General features: G+C 53.7%; 1 protein-coding gene across 8 annotated transcripts in view; it reads right to left on the reverse strand.

Moving 5' to 3' along the window:
• SHROOM2 (shroom family member 2) overlaps window positions 1-16,435 on the reverse strand; it is a 135,675-nt gene that overhangs the window by 14,728 nt on the left and 104,512 nt on the right. For all 8 annotated transcript variants that reach the window (XM_067022967.1, XM_059050093.2, XM_059050092.2 and 5 more), the window contains one exon: window positions 2,535-3,164. In XM_067022967.1, coding sequence (XP_066879068.1) covers window positions 2,535-3,164 — 630 coding nt within the window. The remainder of the gene's footprint in view (window positions 1-2,534; window positions 3,165-16,435) is intronic.

Here is a 16,435-nt window from a genome sequence, read left to right on the forward strand (position 1 = left end):
CGGGGAAGCCCTTATAAGATTTTTAACGGTAAGCTTCCTGGCTTCAGGACAGGAGTTGATGCATTTTTATTCGGAGTGAAGGACCACTCTGAAATTCCCCACAGGGTGGGAAGGCTGCACTTTCTTCCTCTCTGCATCCCTGCCGCGGCAGGGCACACGGGAGGGCTCTGGACCCGCCTGCTGAATTCAGGAAGGCGTGTCTCAGGGACACAGGAGCTGCCCTGCACCCCGGCTGGTTCCCCAGCAGAGGTAACTGGAAGCGGGGAGAGATGAACACGGAGGGAGATGAGGGGGGCGGGCAGCGCTCAAGCAATCAGTCAGCAGACGTGCGGACGGGAGCCTCTGCGCTGTGCGCAAACCCCAGGCAGCTTGGGAGGCCCCAGCCGGTGTGTTGCATTCGCTGCCCGCTGGTGGTCGACGGTAGGTACGCAGCCGGCCAGCACTCGTGTGGAGCGCCGGCCTCAGGTTCGCAGTGTGTGCCAACGGCACGCCCCTCTCTCAGGCCCACACTCAGCGGTAACACCCGCTCTGGGGACGGGGACACCGAACTCAGTACATTCGGAGCCAGTTCCTCGGCAGGAACTTCGTGGGTGGCGTGGCTGCCGTCTGCCGCACCGTGCTCCCCGAGGGGACACGTACCGAGTCAGCTCTGCACGCTGACCGGGATCGGGCACTCCACGAGGGCTTGCACAGCAAGCGACGAGACAACCCTGGTGGTCGCACGTGACACGCTGGATGGGAAGAGAGCGGATGCCCGGAGACACCCGCACTCAGTATCGTCAGCAAGTACCGCCACTGCTTGTTGAAATCCCTCTCACGGAAAAGACAGGGTGAGAAAACCCACACTCGCTCGGGGCGAGAAACAATGGAAGCGACTCCCCACCTCCTGAAGTCTACAGACGTCACGAGCACTGAGCAAACACGTGGCCCCGTTTCTCCACAAAGCTGTGGAGCCCACTGGGCCCAAACCAGCTCCCGAGAGCCGAGGGGCCCGGTCGCCTTACCTACAGAGGTACCAACACACTCCACCAACCACACAAACTACTTCATCGCCTCTCCTCCCTTTCAGAGCTGAACAGCGTTGCCAACAGAAGGGATCTCTAAGTGACACGAGACCTGCATTCCGAACGATGCAGAGCAGTGCCGGCCCGCAGGTGCAGCTGCATTTGCCATGCCACGCGTGGAGACCCAGGACGCTATCGGTACTATTTCCTCTCTGTCAAGTTATCTTAAGGGTTAAAAAAAAAAAAAAAAAAAAAAAGTTCGAGACTACAGTGGGGAGATCCAACAGAACTTCCATGACGATGAAAACAGCCATAATCTGGGCTGTCCGAGGTGGCAGCCACTAGCCCCAGAGGGTGCAACTGAGCAACGGGTTTCATTTCATTCTCATTAACTTACACCGCTATGGCCACGTGTGACTGGTAGCTACTGTATCAGACAGTAGTGACATGCAGGGCCAGCGAATTCTTTGCTAGGGGGCCGTCCTGGGCACCGTAGGATACCGAGCGGCATCCCTGGCCTCCACCCACTAGATGCCAGAAGCCAAGGAGCAAGCCCCACGCCCAGCGGCTGGAATGCCCAAAACGTCTGCAGACGCTGCCCAGTGTCCCCCTGGGGGCCGCAATGCTCCCCCCCGACCCCCGCTGAGAACCAATTCTCTAGAGAATGAGAAGAAAATGCCCCCCCTTCTATTTCTCTGTTCTTGACTGGTCCCTGCCTGACAGCGTTCACCAACGCCTCAGTGGGCACAGTAGACAATCCCATGCCGATACGTCTGAGAACAGCACCGTGGAACGTGATCGAGTTTTCCTCTGCTTTAGTAAAAGGTATATACCGCCTCAGCCTTTTCATATAAAAAGAACTAGAGGGGCTTCCCTGGTGGCGCAGTGGTTGAGAGTCTCCCTGCCGATGCGGGGGACGCGGGTTCGTGCCCCGGTCTGGGAGGATCCCACGTGCCGCGGAGCGGCTGGGCCCGTGAGCCGTGGCCGCTGAGCCTGCGCGTCCGGAGCCTGTGCTCCGCAGCGGGAGAGGCCGCAGCAGTGAGAGGCCCGTGTACCGGAAAAAAAAAAAAAAAAAAAAAAAAAGAAAAAAGAAAGGAATGTGGAAATATTGGACATTATGAAAAACACCGGTTTTGCTTGAAGATCTCCTGCTTAGGTTAAACTTGATTCTGATTACCAACAGAACTCCGCTGGGAAAACCAGCCCCGGTGTGCAGAAGCCTGTAGGTAACGCAGGCAATCAAGCTGCCGGCCTTGGAAGAACAGGACAGGGGATGGTCTACTCCCTCCCTTACGCCCCCCCTACCCCGTGGGGCAGGAAAGCCCCCAGCAAGTTAAAAATCCGGCTGACCATTGGGGTGGTGGGGTCTCCCTCATGTCAGTCCGCAGGACCAAGCCGAAATCCAGGAGGGACAGTGGGAGCAAGGCAGCAGTGGTCCCGCACGCAGAAAAGGAGCACTGACAGCCGCCCGCGGTGGAAGGGAGCCCGGAGAGGCGAACATGGCCTCAGGCCGCCGTCCAGAGACAGTACCTGGTGGAATTGTCATCCTGGATGAGCAGCGGGGGTCTGTCCGTCAGCTGCTGGGGCGCGAACTGAGGCGACGGGGAGCGCGAGGTCTCCATGGCGGAGGTCTGCAGGGGCCGGAACTGGGAAGGGAGCGGCGCCTCCCGCCGGGGCCAGGCCGCGCGTTCGTCTACATGCTGCCCGGCCGGCTCCCCCGCGGCCCGCGATCCATCTGCCGCTGGCCGGGCGGCGCTCAGCTTCTCCGCCGAGGCGCCGGGGCTGCTGCGGGCGAGGGCCGCGCGGTCCGAGCACGAGCGCACCTCCGGGGCCAGGGGGCGGGGCCTGCCGGGCGCGCCCCCCAAGGGCCAGGGCTCACGCCTGGGCGGCGGCGGCCTCTGCGGGGCGGGCCTCCGGGAGAGCGGGGCGGCGCTCAGGGGCCGGGGGTCCTGGCCCTGGGCGTGCGAGACGGCAGGCCGGTCCGCGGGCGCGCGCTCCTCCGGGTATCGGTAATCGCAAGGAAGGGTCCCCGCCCGGCCACGGCCCTCCGGGCGCACCTCGGCAGCTTCCCGGGCGCCAGGTGGTTCAGAGACCTGGGATGGCTGCTGGGGGTCCCGCGGCGCTCCTGGACTGTCTTCTGCACACTGGGCATCTGCTTGTCTAGGGGAGGAAGGAAGAAAAATGAGCCAACGCTTCCAATTCACATCTTCTCCCCAAACAGGACTACACCCAGACCGCCATAACCTCCTTCAATCAGGTTAAGGAATTAAATCCACGTATGTTTGCCTGCGCCTGGCCCCGCTGCAATTCCTAACACAAGGCATCAACGCCAAACACACCCTGGACGTTAGCCGGTACGCTGGCATGTCACACCACAGGACAGGACGTACACACATTACAGACACACACATACATGTACACACAGACTGAAATTTGGGGGCAAAATATACTTCACACAAACATTTTTTTTTTTTAAGTGTGTAGAAATCCTCAAACTCTGATATTCAGAAATATTTACTTCATGCTGCAATATTTTCATGTGGCTTATTTCGGGAAATTGCCATACACAAAGGGACAGAACTTTCTAAGACGGGCAGCAAATAAATGGATTAAAAAAACTTTAAAATCAGTAGTCTGTTATTAAATATAAGAAAAACAAAAGACTGTTTCTTTTGGAAGCTGCAGTGAGACACTGATCTTTCCATACTCATCCATTTCCACATCCGTATCCATTTCTATCTTTCCCTGAAATGTACTTACACGCGCACGTGCGCTCGCGCACTCACACACACACACACACACACATCCCTGCAAAACACATGCAGGCATGCTTCACATGCACGTATAGCTGTGCCGAAGCTAAAGCTCGTGGGCTTTATAATAACCATCAAACTCGCAACAAATCAGCCGGCCACGCCTTTGCTGCTTTCGCTGACACACTTTCTTCCGACCTGAGTGAATAATAAAATGAGCCTCTGATTGACCCTTCCATTCACAGGAAGAGCTGTTCTCTGTTAAGACACCCTCAGAGCTGTTAAAGGAGACCCTAAGGAGGGCAGCAATCAGAGACCCAGTAGGTAGAACACAAGTGCCAATAAGAGATGTAACCCACTGCCTAACAAGTGGGATAGAAGACCTCCTCCCCACACACCCTGGCAACCCCTTGGGGCCCTGGAGGTGTGTCCTCCTCCCGGCACACGATACCAGGCCTGGGCATTACAGATGTCCCAACCCCATCCAGGCAGCTGCACTCAAGAGTCAACTGCTCGTTGCATGTCTGTCTTGCTATGTCCTCAGAAGAAAGGTCCCTTCCAGGTTCAGTGGCTGGTCGAGAGTAGACCATGGACCACCCCCAACTCCCCTCCCTTCCCCCATCACACTCCTCACTAGCACTGCCTCGAGCCCAGAGACAGCAGCTGGAAGGGCTCAGCATCTGGAAAAGGACAGAAGAGAGCCAGACCTGCTGGGACCCCAAAAGGGGGCAGGTTTGTTCTCTGCTTCCAAATTAAGACAATATTAACACAGCTCGGGGAAGTTAGGTGTTGTTTATTTTTATTTTTTTTAATCTGCATTAGGCACACATTGATAAAACAAATGCTAACTTATTGAGGTCTGGGGAAGTCATTCCGGCTTATACATGAGTTAACTTGAATTTTACGCTAACTTAAACAGCTTGTTTGTGGCCTAGCAAACATACACTGTACATTTGCATTAATTATTAAAGAAAAGGGTGCACTGACCACAAGTAAAGAATGTCCATGTTAAAAATAAAGATTAGGGCTTCCCTGGTGGCGCAGTGGTTGAGAGTCCGCCTGCGGATGCAGGGGACGCGGGTTCGTGCCCCGGTCCGGGAAGATCCCACGTGCCGTGGAGCGGCTGGGCCCGTGAGCCGTGGCCGCTGAGCCTGCGCTCCGCAACGGGAGAGGCCACAGCTGTGAGGCTCGCGTACCGCAAAAAAAAAAAAAAAAGATTAAATGCCTCTGTTCCTGGAACGCCCATGCTGGCACTCATTCAATGCTAAGACTCCCTTCCCAGGTGCCAAGGCCACACTGACTCGCTGTGTACGTGCTGGTCCGTTTTGAAACTTTGAGGGAATGTATTCCTCACTTGTTTAACGTTCTTTGTTTTGACAAGACATAAAGCTGTGCCAAACAGCATGCTTCTTGGGAGCAGTTCGTCAGAGTAATCTGGGAAGCAGGCCTCTCTGGGCTGTAGTCCTCAGTTTGGCTCAGATAAGACTCTTTCCTATTCCTGTTATAGACCGTTTATTGATTATTTTCGTTGACAGCATTAAACTAGAAGTTATCAAAATAACCCAAACAGTGTCATGGATGGTTTCGAGAACAATGCTGAGCAGCTGTCTGGTTACAAAAGACAGAATGGCATTTAGACATCATCAAATGACGTCTCCCACAAGAGCGGGAGAAGTGTGACTCACAGCTCAGATGCCCCGTCACGCACTGCTTCGTCTGGCCTGCCGCGGAAAAGCAAACCTCGTGCCTCCCTTCCATTCAAGCCACGGTGCCGCTTAAGACAGTAAAACCTAATTCATGACAATTCATGAACGCCTCCTCAATCTCTCACTTCAAAGAGTTGAGGAACACTTGAACGTTTCTTTTCTTACTAGAAAACCCTTGAACTCTAGCATCCGCAGACCCACACGAAAGTACCTGGTACCTGTTACTTAAGAAAGAGCCACCACCTCATTAAAACGGAGAATTAAATCAGCTACAGTTTATTGCTAAAATCTACGCGTCTCTGGCCATCTAGATTCATATTTAATATGTTAATTTAAAACGAGCTCTAGGGACTTCCCTGGTGGCGCAGTGGTTAAGAATCCGCCTGCCAATACAGGGGACACGGGTTCGAGTCCCGATTCGGTTAGATCCCACATCCCGCGGAGCAGCTAAGCCCATTGCGCCACAACTACTGGGCCTGCGCTCTAGAGCCCGCGAGCCACCACTACTGAAGCCCACGCGCCTAGAGCCCGCGCTCCGCGACAAGAGAAGCCACGGCAATGAGAAGCCCGCGCGCCGCAAGGAAGAGTAGCCCCGCCTCGCCACAACCAGAGACAGGCCGCGTGCAGCAACGAAGACACGATGCAGCCAAAAGTAAATTAAACAAATAAAAATAAAAGGAGCTCTATTTGCAAAGCGCCTCAGACAGGACACGCTAAGATCTACCCAGAGAAGGTAGAGGTCACACCTGCAGGAGCAAAGCCCCACCGAGACGAGGACAGTGACGGAGAGCAAAAGACCTTCTGTCATCAGCAGGTGTCCCAGGCTCCTTCGTGTCTTACTAGCACGGCAGCCTTCGCAGGACCCGAGGGCGCTCTCTGAGTGCTGCCTGGTCACTTCTCCTTCGGGAAGCACTTAGTTCCCTGCGGCCCACCCCACATTGACCTTCAGAGTTACATGAGCATGGCAATTTCTGGGCCAGGTTTGTCCTTCACCCCTGATGTTTTCTTGACTTCCTCCCGAAATTGCAAAGTGAAAGCCATAAAAGCACTGATTGGTTCTTACTGTCCCAGCTGGTAAGAATTCAGGAAATCCAGCTCACAAAGAAAGAAGGACTAAAGATGGGAATTTGGGGTTCTACTGGGGTCATATTCCAATCTGTGTTTCTCATAGGTTCCAAGTGACTAGTTTGTACATAATATGGATAATGTGTGTGTTTATGTATCCCGTGTGTTTACGTGTCACGTGTCACATGTGTGTCTGTGTGGTATCTGTGTGTATGTACGTATATCCCCTTCTGTTGTATCTTCACGGATAGTCAATGGTGATAGTAAGATGCAGAGGTAAACAGCGAGAAAATACAATGAGCTGAGGACTTTGCAAGGGCGAAAGCATCTCAGTACCTCCCTGCACCCACTCCTGGGTGGACCCAGGAGCAGGGGGTCGGCCGCGCAAAGGAGAACCGCTAAGGCAGCCGCGATACGGGTTAGGTCGATCCTCCTCCTGCGGGACACGCCCAGGACCTGTTACCAAGGAGAGAGCAGCTCCCAGGGCAGGGAGGACAGGCCGGCAGGTTCTCAGCGGCTGAGGATTCCACAGACGCGCAGCCCCCTCTGGGGCTGGAGCCCAGCAGGCCAACTGGACGCCGCAAAGGACACAGGGAGGTGGAAGGTCCGCGACAGGACTGCAGAGGGAAAGAAAGCTAATCTGAAGGGGGAAGAGCGGAGGAAAGGCCATGTTCAACACTGCCCGGTAGGGCGGACGCCCTGCGAGAGGACACAAACCCCCGTTAACAGCCCCCAGAAAATCTAATCCAAAAAAATTTTCAGTTACATATCAAATGCTCTCGAAATCCTGTCAGCACCGCTCTGATTCAAGTCTCCCTTTCTGACCGTGGCGTGGAGACAGCCAGCCCTGTGTCTAAGCACAGGCTGCACCCCCGAGAGGCGGCGGCTCTATTTCCAGAAGCCATCGGTTCCCGACGAGCCCGTGACGTCACCGGGCTCCTCGTGTCCTCGGGTCCCCGTGTCCTGCTCCCTGCCGCCCCATCTTCCGCACGGCTGCCTTGCTGCCACACAGGCCCGTGGCCCCGCCAGCCCGCGCTCTCCCGGCCTCCGGGTAGCCCCTAGCACAGGGCTGGCCACCCTCTCCGACGGCTGTGCTGTTCACTGGTCTCCACTCTCGCCCTGGGGCTGTGAGCACCTCGACGGAGCCGGGGAGCCCGGTTTTCTTCTTCAGCGCCTCGCGGGCCATCGTTAGCTAAGCGCACCAGGTCACACCACGACCTGGACGTCTGTTACACGCACACATGCATTCGTAGCTTTCGGCCCCTGGGTAGAAAGGTGAGGAGGGAAGATGCATTTTTTCGGAGACGCAGGCAGCGGGGTTCACGTGAGCTTGCATGTTCACACTCTCAACATACGCAAGTGTTCCGCGATCTCTCTGGGATCACTAATTTAGCACACCTCTGTAAACAGGGTGGGCAATTATCTTCACCAAAGAAGGGAGGAAAATTCCAACTCTTTGGACAACTGAACTCACACGGGCTCCTCCCTTCCTGAGTACTTCTGGAATCAATGACCAGAAGAGGATGCACGGCCAAGTGTGACTTGGGCCCACAGCTATGGCTGGAGGCTGTCACTCCTAACGCGCTCCGGGGCCTGAGGCGGCTGGAGAGAACCAGGCCACGCCCGACTGGGGCTCCCTGGGGCACCCACTTGCAGGCGCAGAATCACTTACTAGCCATGTGCCGTCGGACAAGTGACTGTGCCCCCACAGGGAGGTTCATTCCCTAACCTCCCCGGGTGAACCACAAGCCATGTGGGGTCGCTGGGGGCGGGGGAAGAGGCAGACAAAGCCCCTGGTGTGGAAGGATCGGAGTGGGGCTTCCTACCAGCCGGACGCTGCACCTGGCGCCCACCAGGAAGGGGCCGGCGTGCGGCCGAGCAGACCCCAAAGCAGGTCCCCGCGATACCGACACCCTGTGTACCTTCTCCCCACATCACGGCACGGCGCAGGCCCCCGAGCGGGGAAGGGCGTCCCAGCAGCAGCCCCGCACCCACCGCAGGGGCATCCGTGGGTACGAAGGGCGCCACCAGAACTCCGTGCGGTGCAACTGCCTCACTGCAACAACGGAGAGGGGGGGAGACAGAGCGAGCTTCCAGCGGACACCACCACTTAGACCGCACACATAGCCCGCACACTGCCGAGGTCAGCCATGGACTGGGTGGCGGGGTGCTCCGAGGAGTGTACTTGAGATCGTGCTGCAGAGCCAGGGTCCGGGGCCTGCGCCGTCTGCAGGGAGAAACTGCCTGACAGCTGGTGAGACCCGAGGGTCTGCCTTCCAACAGAGAAACGCTTCCACCAACGACTTGAGTCGCCGTCCGAGGTTCCCAGAAACCGCACGTCTGTTGGTTGCGGGTGTGAGTCACGGTGATTTTGTGAAGTGTCGAACTGTTTGTTCACGATCAGGGACTCGGGCGTGTTGGGATGTATCGGACGGCGCCACTCAGGTTGTCTGAAGCCGGAGGACCAGCAGGCCTTAGCACGGGGCCAGGGGGCTGGGGGGCACGGGACACCCGCACACCGTTCCATGTGCAGGTCTCCTGAAGGAGCCGCAGGTGTCACCGGGGATCTTCCTGTCCGCCGAGGAATCCCCAGCAGCCACCCATCGCCCTGGGGAACTGCAGGCTCTTCTGTCTACACTGCACCCCACACAAGCCAAATGAGGTGGGGGGCGAGACATGGGAACCCAAGAGAGGCCATCAACCAGCTGACCAACCGATCCGTTCACCAATGGACAGAAACACATCACAGAGTCCCTTCCAACAGCACGAATGCCCTGGAATGGCGGCATTACCACTCTCTCCCGGGAGACCCCAGTTTTCCTTGGGGTGTCCCCCACGGGGAGCCCCCAAAGGGCACAGGCTGTCCGACTGCCCTTCTCTCTCGGTTTCCAGGCACCCCAACAACGCTGACCAAAATGAATGCGCAGATAGGCTAGTGAGGGTGAAGGAGGAGGACTGTGTCCACAAGCTCACCTCCCAATGTGTATCCTGGAGGACCACCTTCAGGGAGGACACAAGCCCGAACCATCCTTCACTGACTCGTTTCTTTTTTTCTTTTTTTGTGGGCTGCACCGCGCAGCTTGTAGGATCTTAGTTCCCCGACCAGGGATTGAACGCCGGCCCTCGGCAGCGAGCGCGCAGAGTCCTAACCACTGGACTGCCGGGGAATTCCGCAGTCATTTCTTCACTGCAACCTCTCCAGGGAAGCTTCCCCTGCACCAGCCCCCAAGCTTCCCCTGCACCAGCCCCCAGGCAGGCTCTCCCTTCCGCGATTCTAGGGCCATGCGGGGAAAGCAATCACTTTACAAAATCAGATGAAATGCTATTCCTTCCGTGTCTTAACAGATGGATAAAAAGGTTTGCTGCTTCCTTTGGGTTTTATTTTTGCTTGCAGGAACTTGGATGGTAAGAGGAAAGGACTCGAATTAGAGAGACCGATGTCATTTGTGGTTACGTGGGGAAGAACAGACGAAAAGACGCCACTCACAGATGATCCGAAACCAAGTATGTAAAGGCACTGATTTCTTGAGGGGCTGGTGTCCACTAACAGAGAACTCCTGGATTCAGAGATTATCATCTGGGACAGCCCCTCAAGTATGCAACGGTACGTTTTCAGAACACGTTTCAAGAATCTATTCCAGGCCTTTCTTACTTCTGTCGCTAGAGACCTTCATCCTTGGTCCCAAGATGTGACCCTTGGAAGTTTCGTTTTTCTTTTGACAGGAATCAGGCAAATCCTCTCTGCCAATCAAAGCTCCAGACCAGTTTCTGTTGCAAAATTATTTTTCAGAATAGAATCATAGCGCCATAGACTAACGGAATAAAAATGCTATTTTCATGTGATTTTTTAAGCCAAGTTTTCTTCTGGCTTTCTCTTACTTGCTTTGCTAAAAATATACGTTTGACACACAGTCTTTGGGCAAGCCTGACACTGGCCTGAAATTTTCTTACAACTGGCCAGACTGACTGCATTAAGATTTCTGGAGAGGCGGAGCTGGTCATGAACAGTGCTGGGCTACCTGTCACAGATGACAATTTGAGTGTGGGCTGCAAGCTGACCAGGCGATCGGGCAGGACACGATGTGTCTTGTGGGTCCTCGGGGATGCAGAGTGACCCCACAGTTCCAGTGTGGATCTGCTGCCTCTTCAGACGGGCGCTCAGCTCCCTCGGCTCAGCTGCACACAAAGGCAGCCGGTCCCACACACTCGGCACGGGTCAACCGACAGCTGGCCAGAAGACACCCGAAGCACGGAACAAACCGCAAACCACGGGCGGGACAGACAGTCAAAAGAAGCTGCCCCTGCCTCTGACCCTACAGCCCCCGCTACGTCCATAGGAAACTACTGTATCCTGTTTGATAGCAGACCAGGCTGTCTAGAGAGCTAAGTGGATACATGAAAAAGTAGCCCAAAACCCACAGAAAAGAACAGAGGAAACTCTAACGAACATCAGAGGCTTTACTACCCTCCCAGGAATAAAGTTACCCTTTCCGGACTTGTTTCCAAAGTTTCCAAAAAGAAAAAAAAAAAAAAATAGAATGCTGCAGATACACAACCCCTTGCCCTTTCCTCCCACCCAGAACCACCCCTGCCCTTACTGCGGAGAGCCGGGCAACATTTTTAGTTTTCTTTTTTGGTTTTAAAGCAAGCTATCTATCTGTATCTGTCTATTCATGGCTGCATTGGGTCTTCGTTGCTGCACGTGGGCTTTCCTGAGCCGCGGTGAGCCGTGGCTTCTCTTGTTGCGGAGCACGGGCTTCTCATTGCGGTGGCTTCTCTTGTTGCGGAGCACGGGCTCTAGGCACACGGGCTTCAGTAGTTGTGGCACGTGGACTCAACAGTTGTGGCTCTCGGGCTCTAGAGCACAGGCTCAGTAGCTGTGGCGCACGGGCTTAGTGTCTCCGCGGCATGTGGGATCTTCCCGGACCAGGGATCAAACCCATGTCCCCTGCCCGGCAGGCGGATTCTGAAACCACTGTGCCACCAGGGAAGTCCTAAAGCTTTTTAAGTAGGAAAATTTCCACTGAATATGTGAGAGAGGAGACACAGTCAGTCCCCGAGTATCTGACCATCGTTTTCTATTCACAGCCGATCTTATTTCTTCAAACCTCCCCCCGCTCCAATTCTTGTCGAGACTATTCTCAAGAATGTAGATGATGATTTTAGACACACGAATCTAAGCTCTCCTCAAACTTACTCCATCAGAAAGCCAGGCCTGGGCAGATGGAGGTAGGGGCCGGGGAGGAAATGCGTGCCTTGCAAATCTGTGTCTGAGAGAACACCCCCCAGGCAATCTGGATGGCACGCCAGGGTTAGGAAGCTCTGCTTTAAGGGACCGCCCTTCCCAAATTCCTTCTCTCTCACTTTCCTATCCACTTTGGGTATTAAAAGCTACTCCTGAAGTTTTCATCCTTGGCGGGGCATGTCTCTCCCCAACTAGACCATCATCATCTGAAAAAAAAAAAAACGATGTGATACCCCTTGGCACCAAGCCTGCAGGGACCAACCTACAGCTGTCCACCAGGACAGGCTTCCCGAACCCTGGCCCAGGGGATTGGGCGCTTGGGCTGTAGTTTGCTGAGCCCTGGCCTAGAAATCAAGAAAGACAGTAATTTTTGCAAAATGCAAACATATGTAACTGCTCATTTTGATAAGCACTCTGCAGGCTAAGACAAGAAGGCTAGGGAAGGGACTTCATTTACATGGGGGAGGACCTGGGGAGGTTTTTTTTTTTGGTTTTGGTTTTTGTTTTTCTGTGGTACGCGGGCCTCTCAGTGTCGTGGCCTCCCCCGTTGAGGAGCGCAGGCTCAGCGGCCACGGCTCACGCGCCCAGCCGCTCCGCGGCACGTGGGATCCTCCCGGACCGGGGCACGAACCCGCGTCCCCTGCATCGGCAGGCGGGCTCTCAACCACTGCGCCGCCAGGGAAGCCCTGGGGAGTTTTTTTAAAACAAGGATTTTAATTACTTTTCTGCTGCGCCCCTCCTTTTGAGCTGCTAGGAGGAGCAATGGTCCCTAGTGACTGTCCACCTGTGAACCAAGGGCACCTCCACAAACCGTCATTCAAAGTCGTGGCAGTCCACAAAAAAGGGTTTGGGGAGGATTCCGTGGTGGTCCAGGGGTTAGGACTCTGCACTGTCACTGCCACGGCCCCAGGTTCAATCCCTCGTCGGGGAGCTAAGATCCTGCAAGCTGCACAGAGCAACCAAAAAAAAAAAAAAAAAAAAAACAAAACCAAAAACAAACAAAAATAACAAAAACAAAGTCATAAGAGTTAAAAGAAAAATCAGGTCTGGACAGTCACCGTGATAAATATTATTTTATTATGGCAGACATTTACCTTAGTAACAGTTTTAGGAACATCTAAGTTGTGTCATTTTTATTTATCGTGTGTCATTTCTATTAAGTGTGATCTACGGCTGACGAAAACGTAAAAGCTAAAAACGTTAGGGCCCAGGTAACAAGCAACGTATGAATCTGGGTTCACCTTAATTCTTGTCCCTTACAGGTACACGCTCTTCTGAGCTACTTCACTGTTTTAAAAATGCACGTCTGAATTCCTAGACAGGTAGCTATGGATGTAGGAGCTTTTCACATTCCATAACATTTCCACTTCCATTTTTCTCCACAGCCCATCCCAGATTTTATCAAGGTGTCAATTACATACCATAAAATTCAGTGATTCGAGGTGTACCGTTGGACGAGTTTGGATAAATGTGCAGAGCTGTGCGTTCACCACCACAACCAAGGCTAAATACAATTCCACTGCCTAAGAAAGGTTCCTTTCGCTCTATGGTGGTCATTGCCTGAAATCCTTGTAAATGACTCAGGACTCTCGTCTGCAAAGACGGCCAACTGTCTGCAGCAGATGTGAAGGATTCAAACTACAAGTCAAAACCATACTGCCGTTATACTGGGGAAACACCCCACTTCAACGCATTAGAGGGCGAATCCGTTTACAAGATTCACAAGTTACACTTTCTGAAAGCAAAGCCATCTCACGGTAACTTTTCCGGAATGTTCGAGTGTCCTGTGTGATAGAAGACCGGTGACGGGCACGTCCGATCCTCCTCTCTCCTCTACTTCTTCAATTTTACAGACACGCACACATCTTAATTATACTTAGCATGGAAGGCAGATATGCTTAATTCTCTCCCCCTAAAATTTCCCGCCCTCCCACCCAAATCAAGGCCAGCCTGCACGCTTTGATCTGCCAGGTTCCCTCACGTCCGCCCCAAACCACCTGCCACTCCCCAGTCACCCCCGTTCCTGCACATACACTTTGGACAAAGGCCCCTCCCTGCCCCCACAGTCGGGGCTCCCTTTTCTCCGCTTTGATTCAGGGAGGCTGCCCCATGGACACCGTTCCTATTCTTTAAGATCCAAATGAAGGGCAACCTTTTTTTTTTGATCAAGCGTTTCCCCGGCCTATTGCCAAAGATAAGCCTTTCTTCTCGTGAACCCCCATAAGGATTTAATCTCTACGGGTTTGTCCCGAAACTGTACTTGACGTATCTGTATTATTTTAATTTAATATCACTCCTCTTGGCTAGACTGACAGCACCCACTTCTGTCTTGTCTACCTTGTGTGTCCCGGGTCCTAACGGTACCTGGTACAAAGCAGGTTTTGGCAAGGGCCCAGTGAGGCAACAGGAAGGAAAGCGGGGGAGAAAGGGTGGGGGAGAGAGAGGGGGAGGATGGAGGAAGGTGGGGGAGGGAAGGTACAGGACTGGAAATCAAAGCAGGCAGACTGATTCTCTTGGGCCTTCTGACTACCCTACATCACAGCCATTTACACTTATGTTATGGAATGAATGTTTGTGTCCCCTGAAAATTCATGTTAAATCTTAACGCCCCGCTACCCGGCTTCCCTGGTGGCGCAGTGGTTGAGAGTCCGCCCACCGATGCAGGGGACGTGGGTTCATGCCCCGGTCCGGGAGGATCCCACGTGCCGCGGAGCGGCTGGGCCCGTGAGCCACGGCCGCTGAGCCTGTGCATCCGGAGCCTGTGCTCCGCAACGCGAGAGGCCACGACAGTGAGAGGCCCGCGTACCGCAAAAAAAAAAAAATCTTAACCCCCAACATGATGTTATTTCGTGGCTGGGAAATGATTAGGTTGTAAGGGTGGAGCCCTCACGAGTGGCATTAGTGCTCGTATAAGAAGAGACACAAGAGAGCTTGCTCCCCACCACGTGAGGACACAGCAAGACGACGGCTGTCTGCCCACCAGGAAAGGGGTCTCACCAGGAACTGAATTGGCCAGCACCTTGATCTTGGACTGTGAGAGATAAATGACCATTGCTGAAGTCACCTGGTCGGTGGTAATTTGTCATATATTATTTACCATTACAGTAGAGGGTAAGCTCCTTCAAGGGAGGTTCTCTGTCTGCCTGATACGACTTTGCAGGCTCCAGGGCACCTAACCCCACGAATACGACTGGTAACCTGTAAGATAATGTACGATGTCATCCCAAGACCTGTCCGCTGAGGATGCAGTTCTTCTTCTGATCTGGAAACCAACCCACACCCTTAGGAGTCCAGCGTGCTGGAGCCGACAGGCCTGGGAGAGGACTCATGTTGCCCCTCATCTTACCCGAGAGGTGGGCAGCCCCGGCTTCATCTCCACTTGTGACCATCACGCCTCCCCGACCGCTACAGAAACGGGTCCAGCGGGCAGATGCAGTCAGGGTGACTTGCTCGTTACGGGCAACAGGAACTAACTTGATTTTTCCATAAAACAAGGACCATTACAAAAATATTAACTGACTATTGAGAAGCCCTTGGCTCCTTTGAATCTGTTTAGTTCATAGTTCTACGGCATCTATTTATCTTACTTCAGCATACTTAACACCCTCAATGAGCAAATGTTTTGAGGTGGCTTCCCTGACGAAAACACAACAGGAGCATTAAAATGAACACAGAAACATATCCCAACAAGAGATAATACCTTTTTAGAAAGTGGAAAAGCATAAGGGTGGAATAGCACCACGAAGATGCATGTCATCAGGGTGTATGTGCCTCAGATGTGACCCTGAGGTACCTGTCAACCACAGCAAAAAGGGAGGGACGGTGAATGGGGGTTATTGGGAAAGAGGGCATGTCTCTATCCTCTGGGGGAGACAAATCTAGTACCAACCTCCACCTAGAGAGCTCCACACACCCGAGAAAGCACAGCACGCCCACCTCACTGATGCCACGAGCCTAAGTGACCCGCGCGACCCCCGAGCGAGGACTGCAGCGCCCATCTTTTGACTCCTGCTTCCACGCTGCATCACCACATCACACGTTCATCAAACCCGCAGGTTCTTCTCCCAAGCAGTTTTATCTTCTCTGCAAAGCACTGCAGAGTATTTCAGATGGCAGCCTACACCTCACAGGGAATTCAGCCCACAGAGCCCCGGGTGGACACCCTTTCTGCAAACACTGAGCAGAGTGCACAGCCACCAGGAGCCAGCGGCCACCAGAATACAAACAGACCGCACAAAGCCACCTGGCAAGGGTGATGATGTGACAGTTAAAAACACTCGTATGGTTTAAAAAAAAAATCTAACCACACCAGTCAGAATGGCCATCACGGCTCCCTGACTTCAGCCTATACTACAAAGCTACAGTAATCAAGACAGTATGGTACTGGCACAAAAAACAGAAACACAGATCAATGGAACAGGATAGAAAGCCCACAGATAAACGCACACACCTACGGTCACCTAATCTATGACAAAGGAGGCAAGGATATACAATGGAGAAAAGACAGCCTCCTCAATAAGTGGCGCGGGGAAAACTGGCCAGCTACATGGAAAAGATTGAAATTAGAACACTCCCTAACACCATACACAAAAATAAACTCCAAATGGATTAAAGACCTAAATGTAAGGCCAGACACCATGAAAATCTTAGAGGAAAACATAG

Source organism: Kogia breviceps, chromosome X, assembly GCF_026419965.1.
Source record: "Kogia breviceps isolate mKogBre1 chromosome X, mKogBre1 haplotype 1, whole genome shotgun sequence".
Taxonomy (NCBI): Eukaryota; Metazoa; Chordata; class Mammalia; order Artiodactyla; family Physeteridae; genus Kogia; species Kogia breviceps.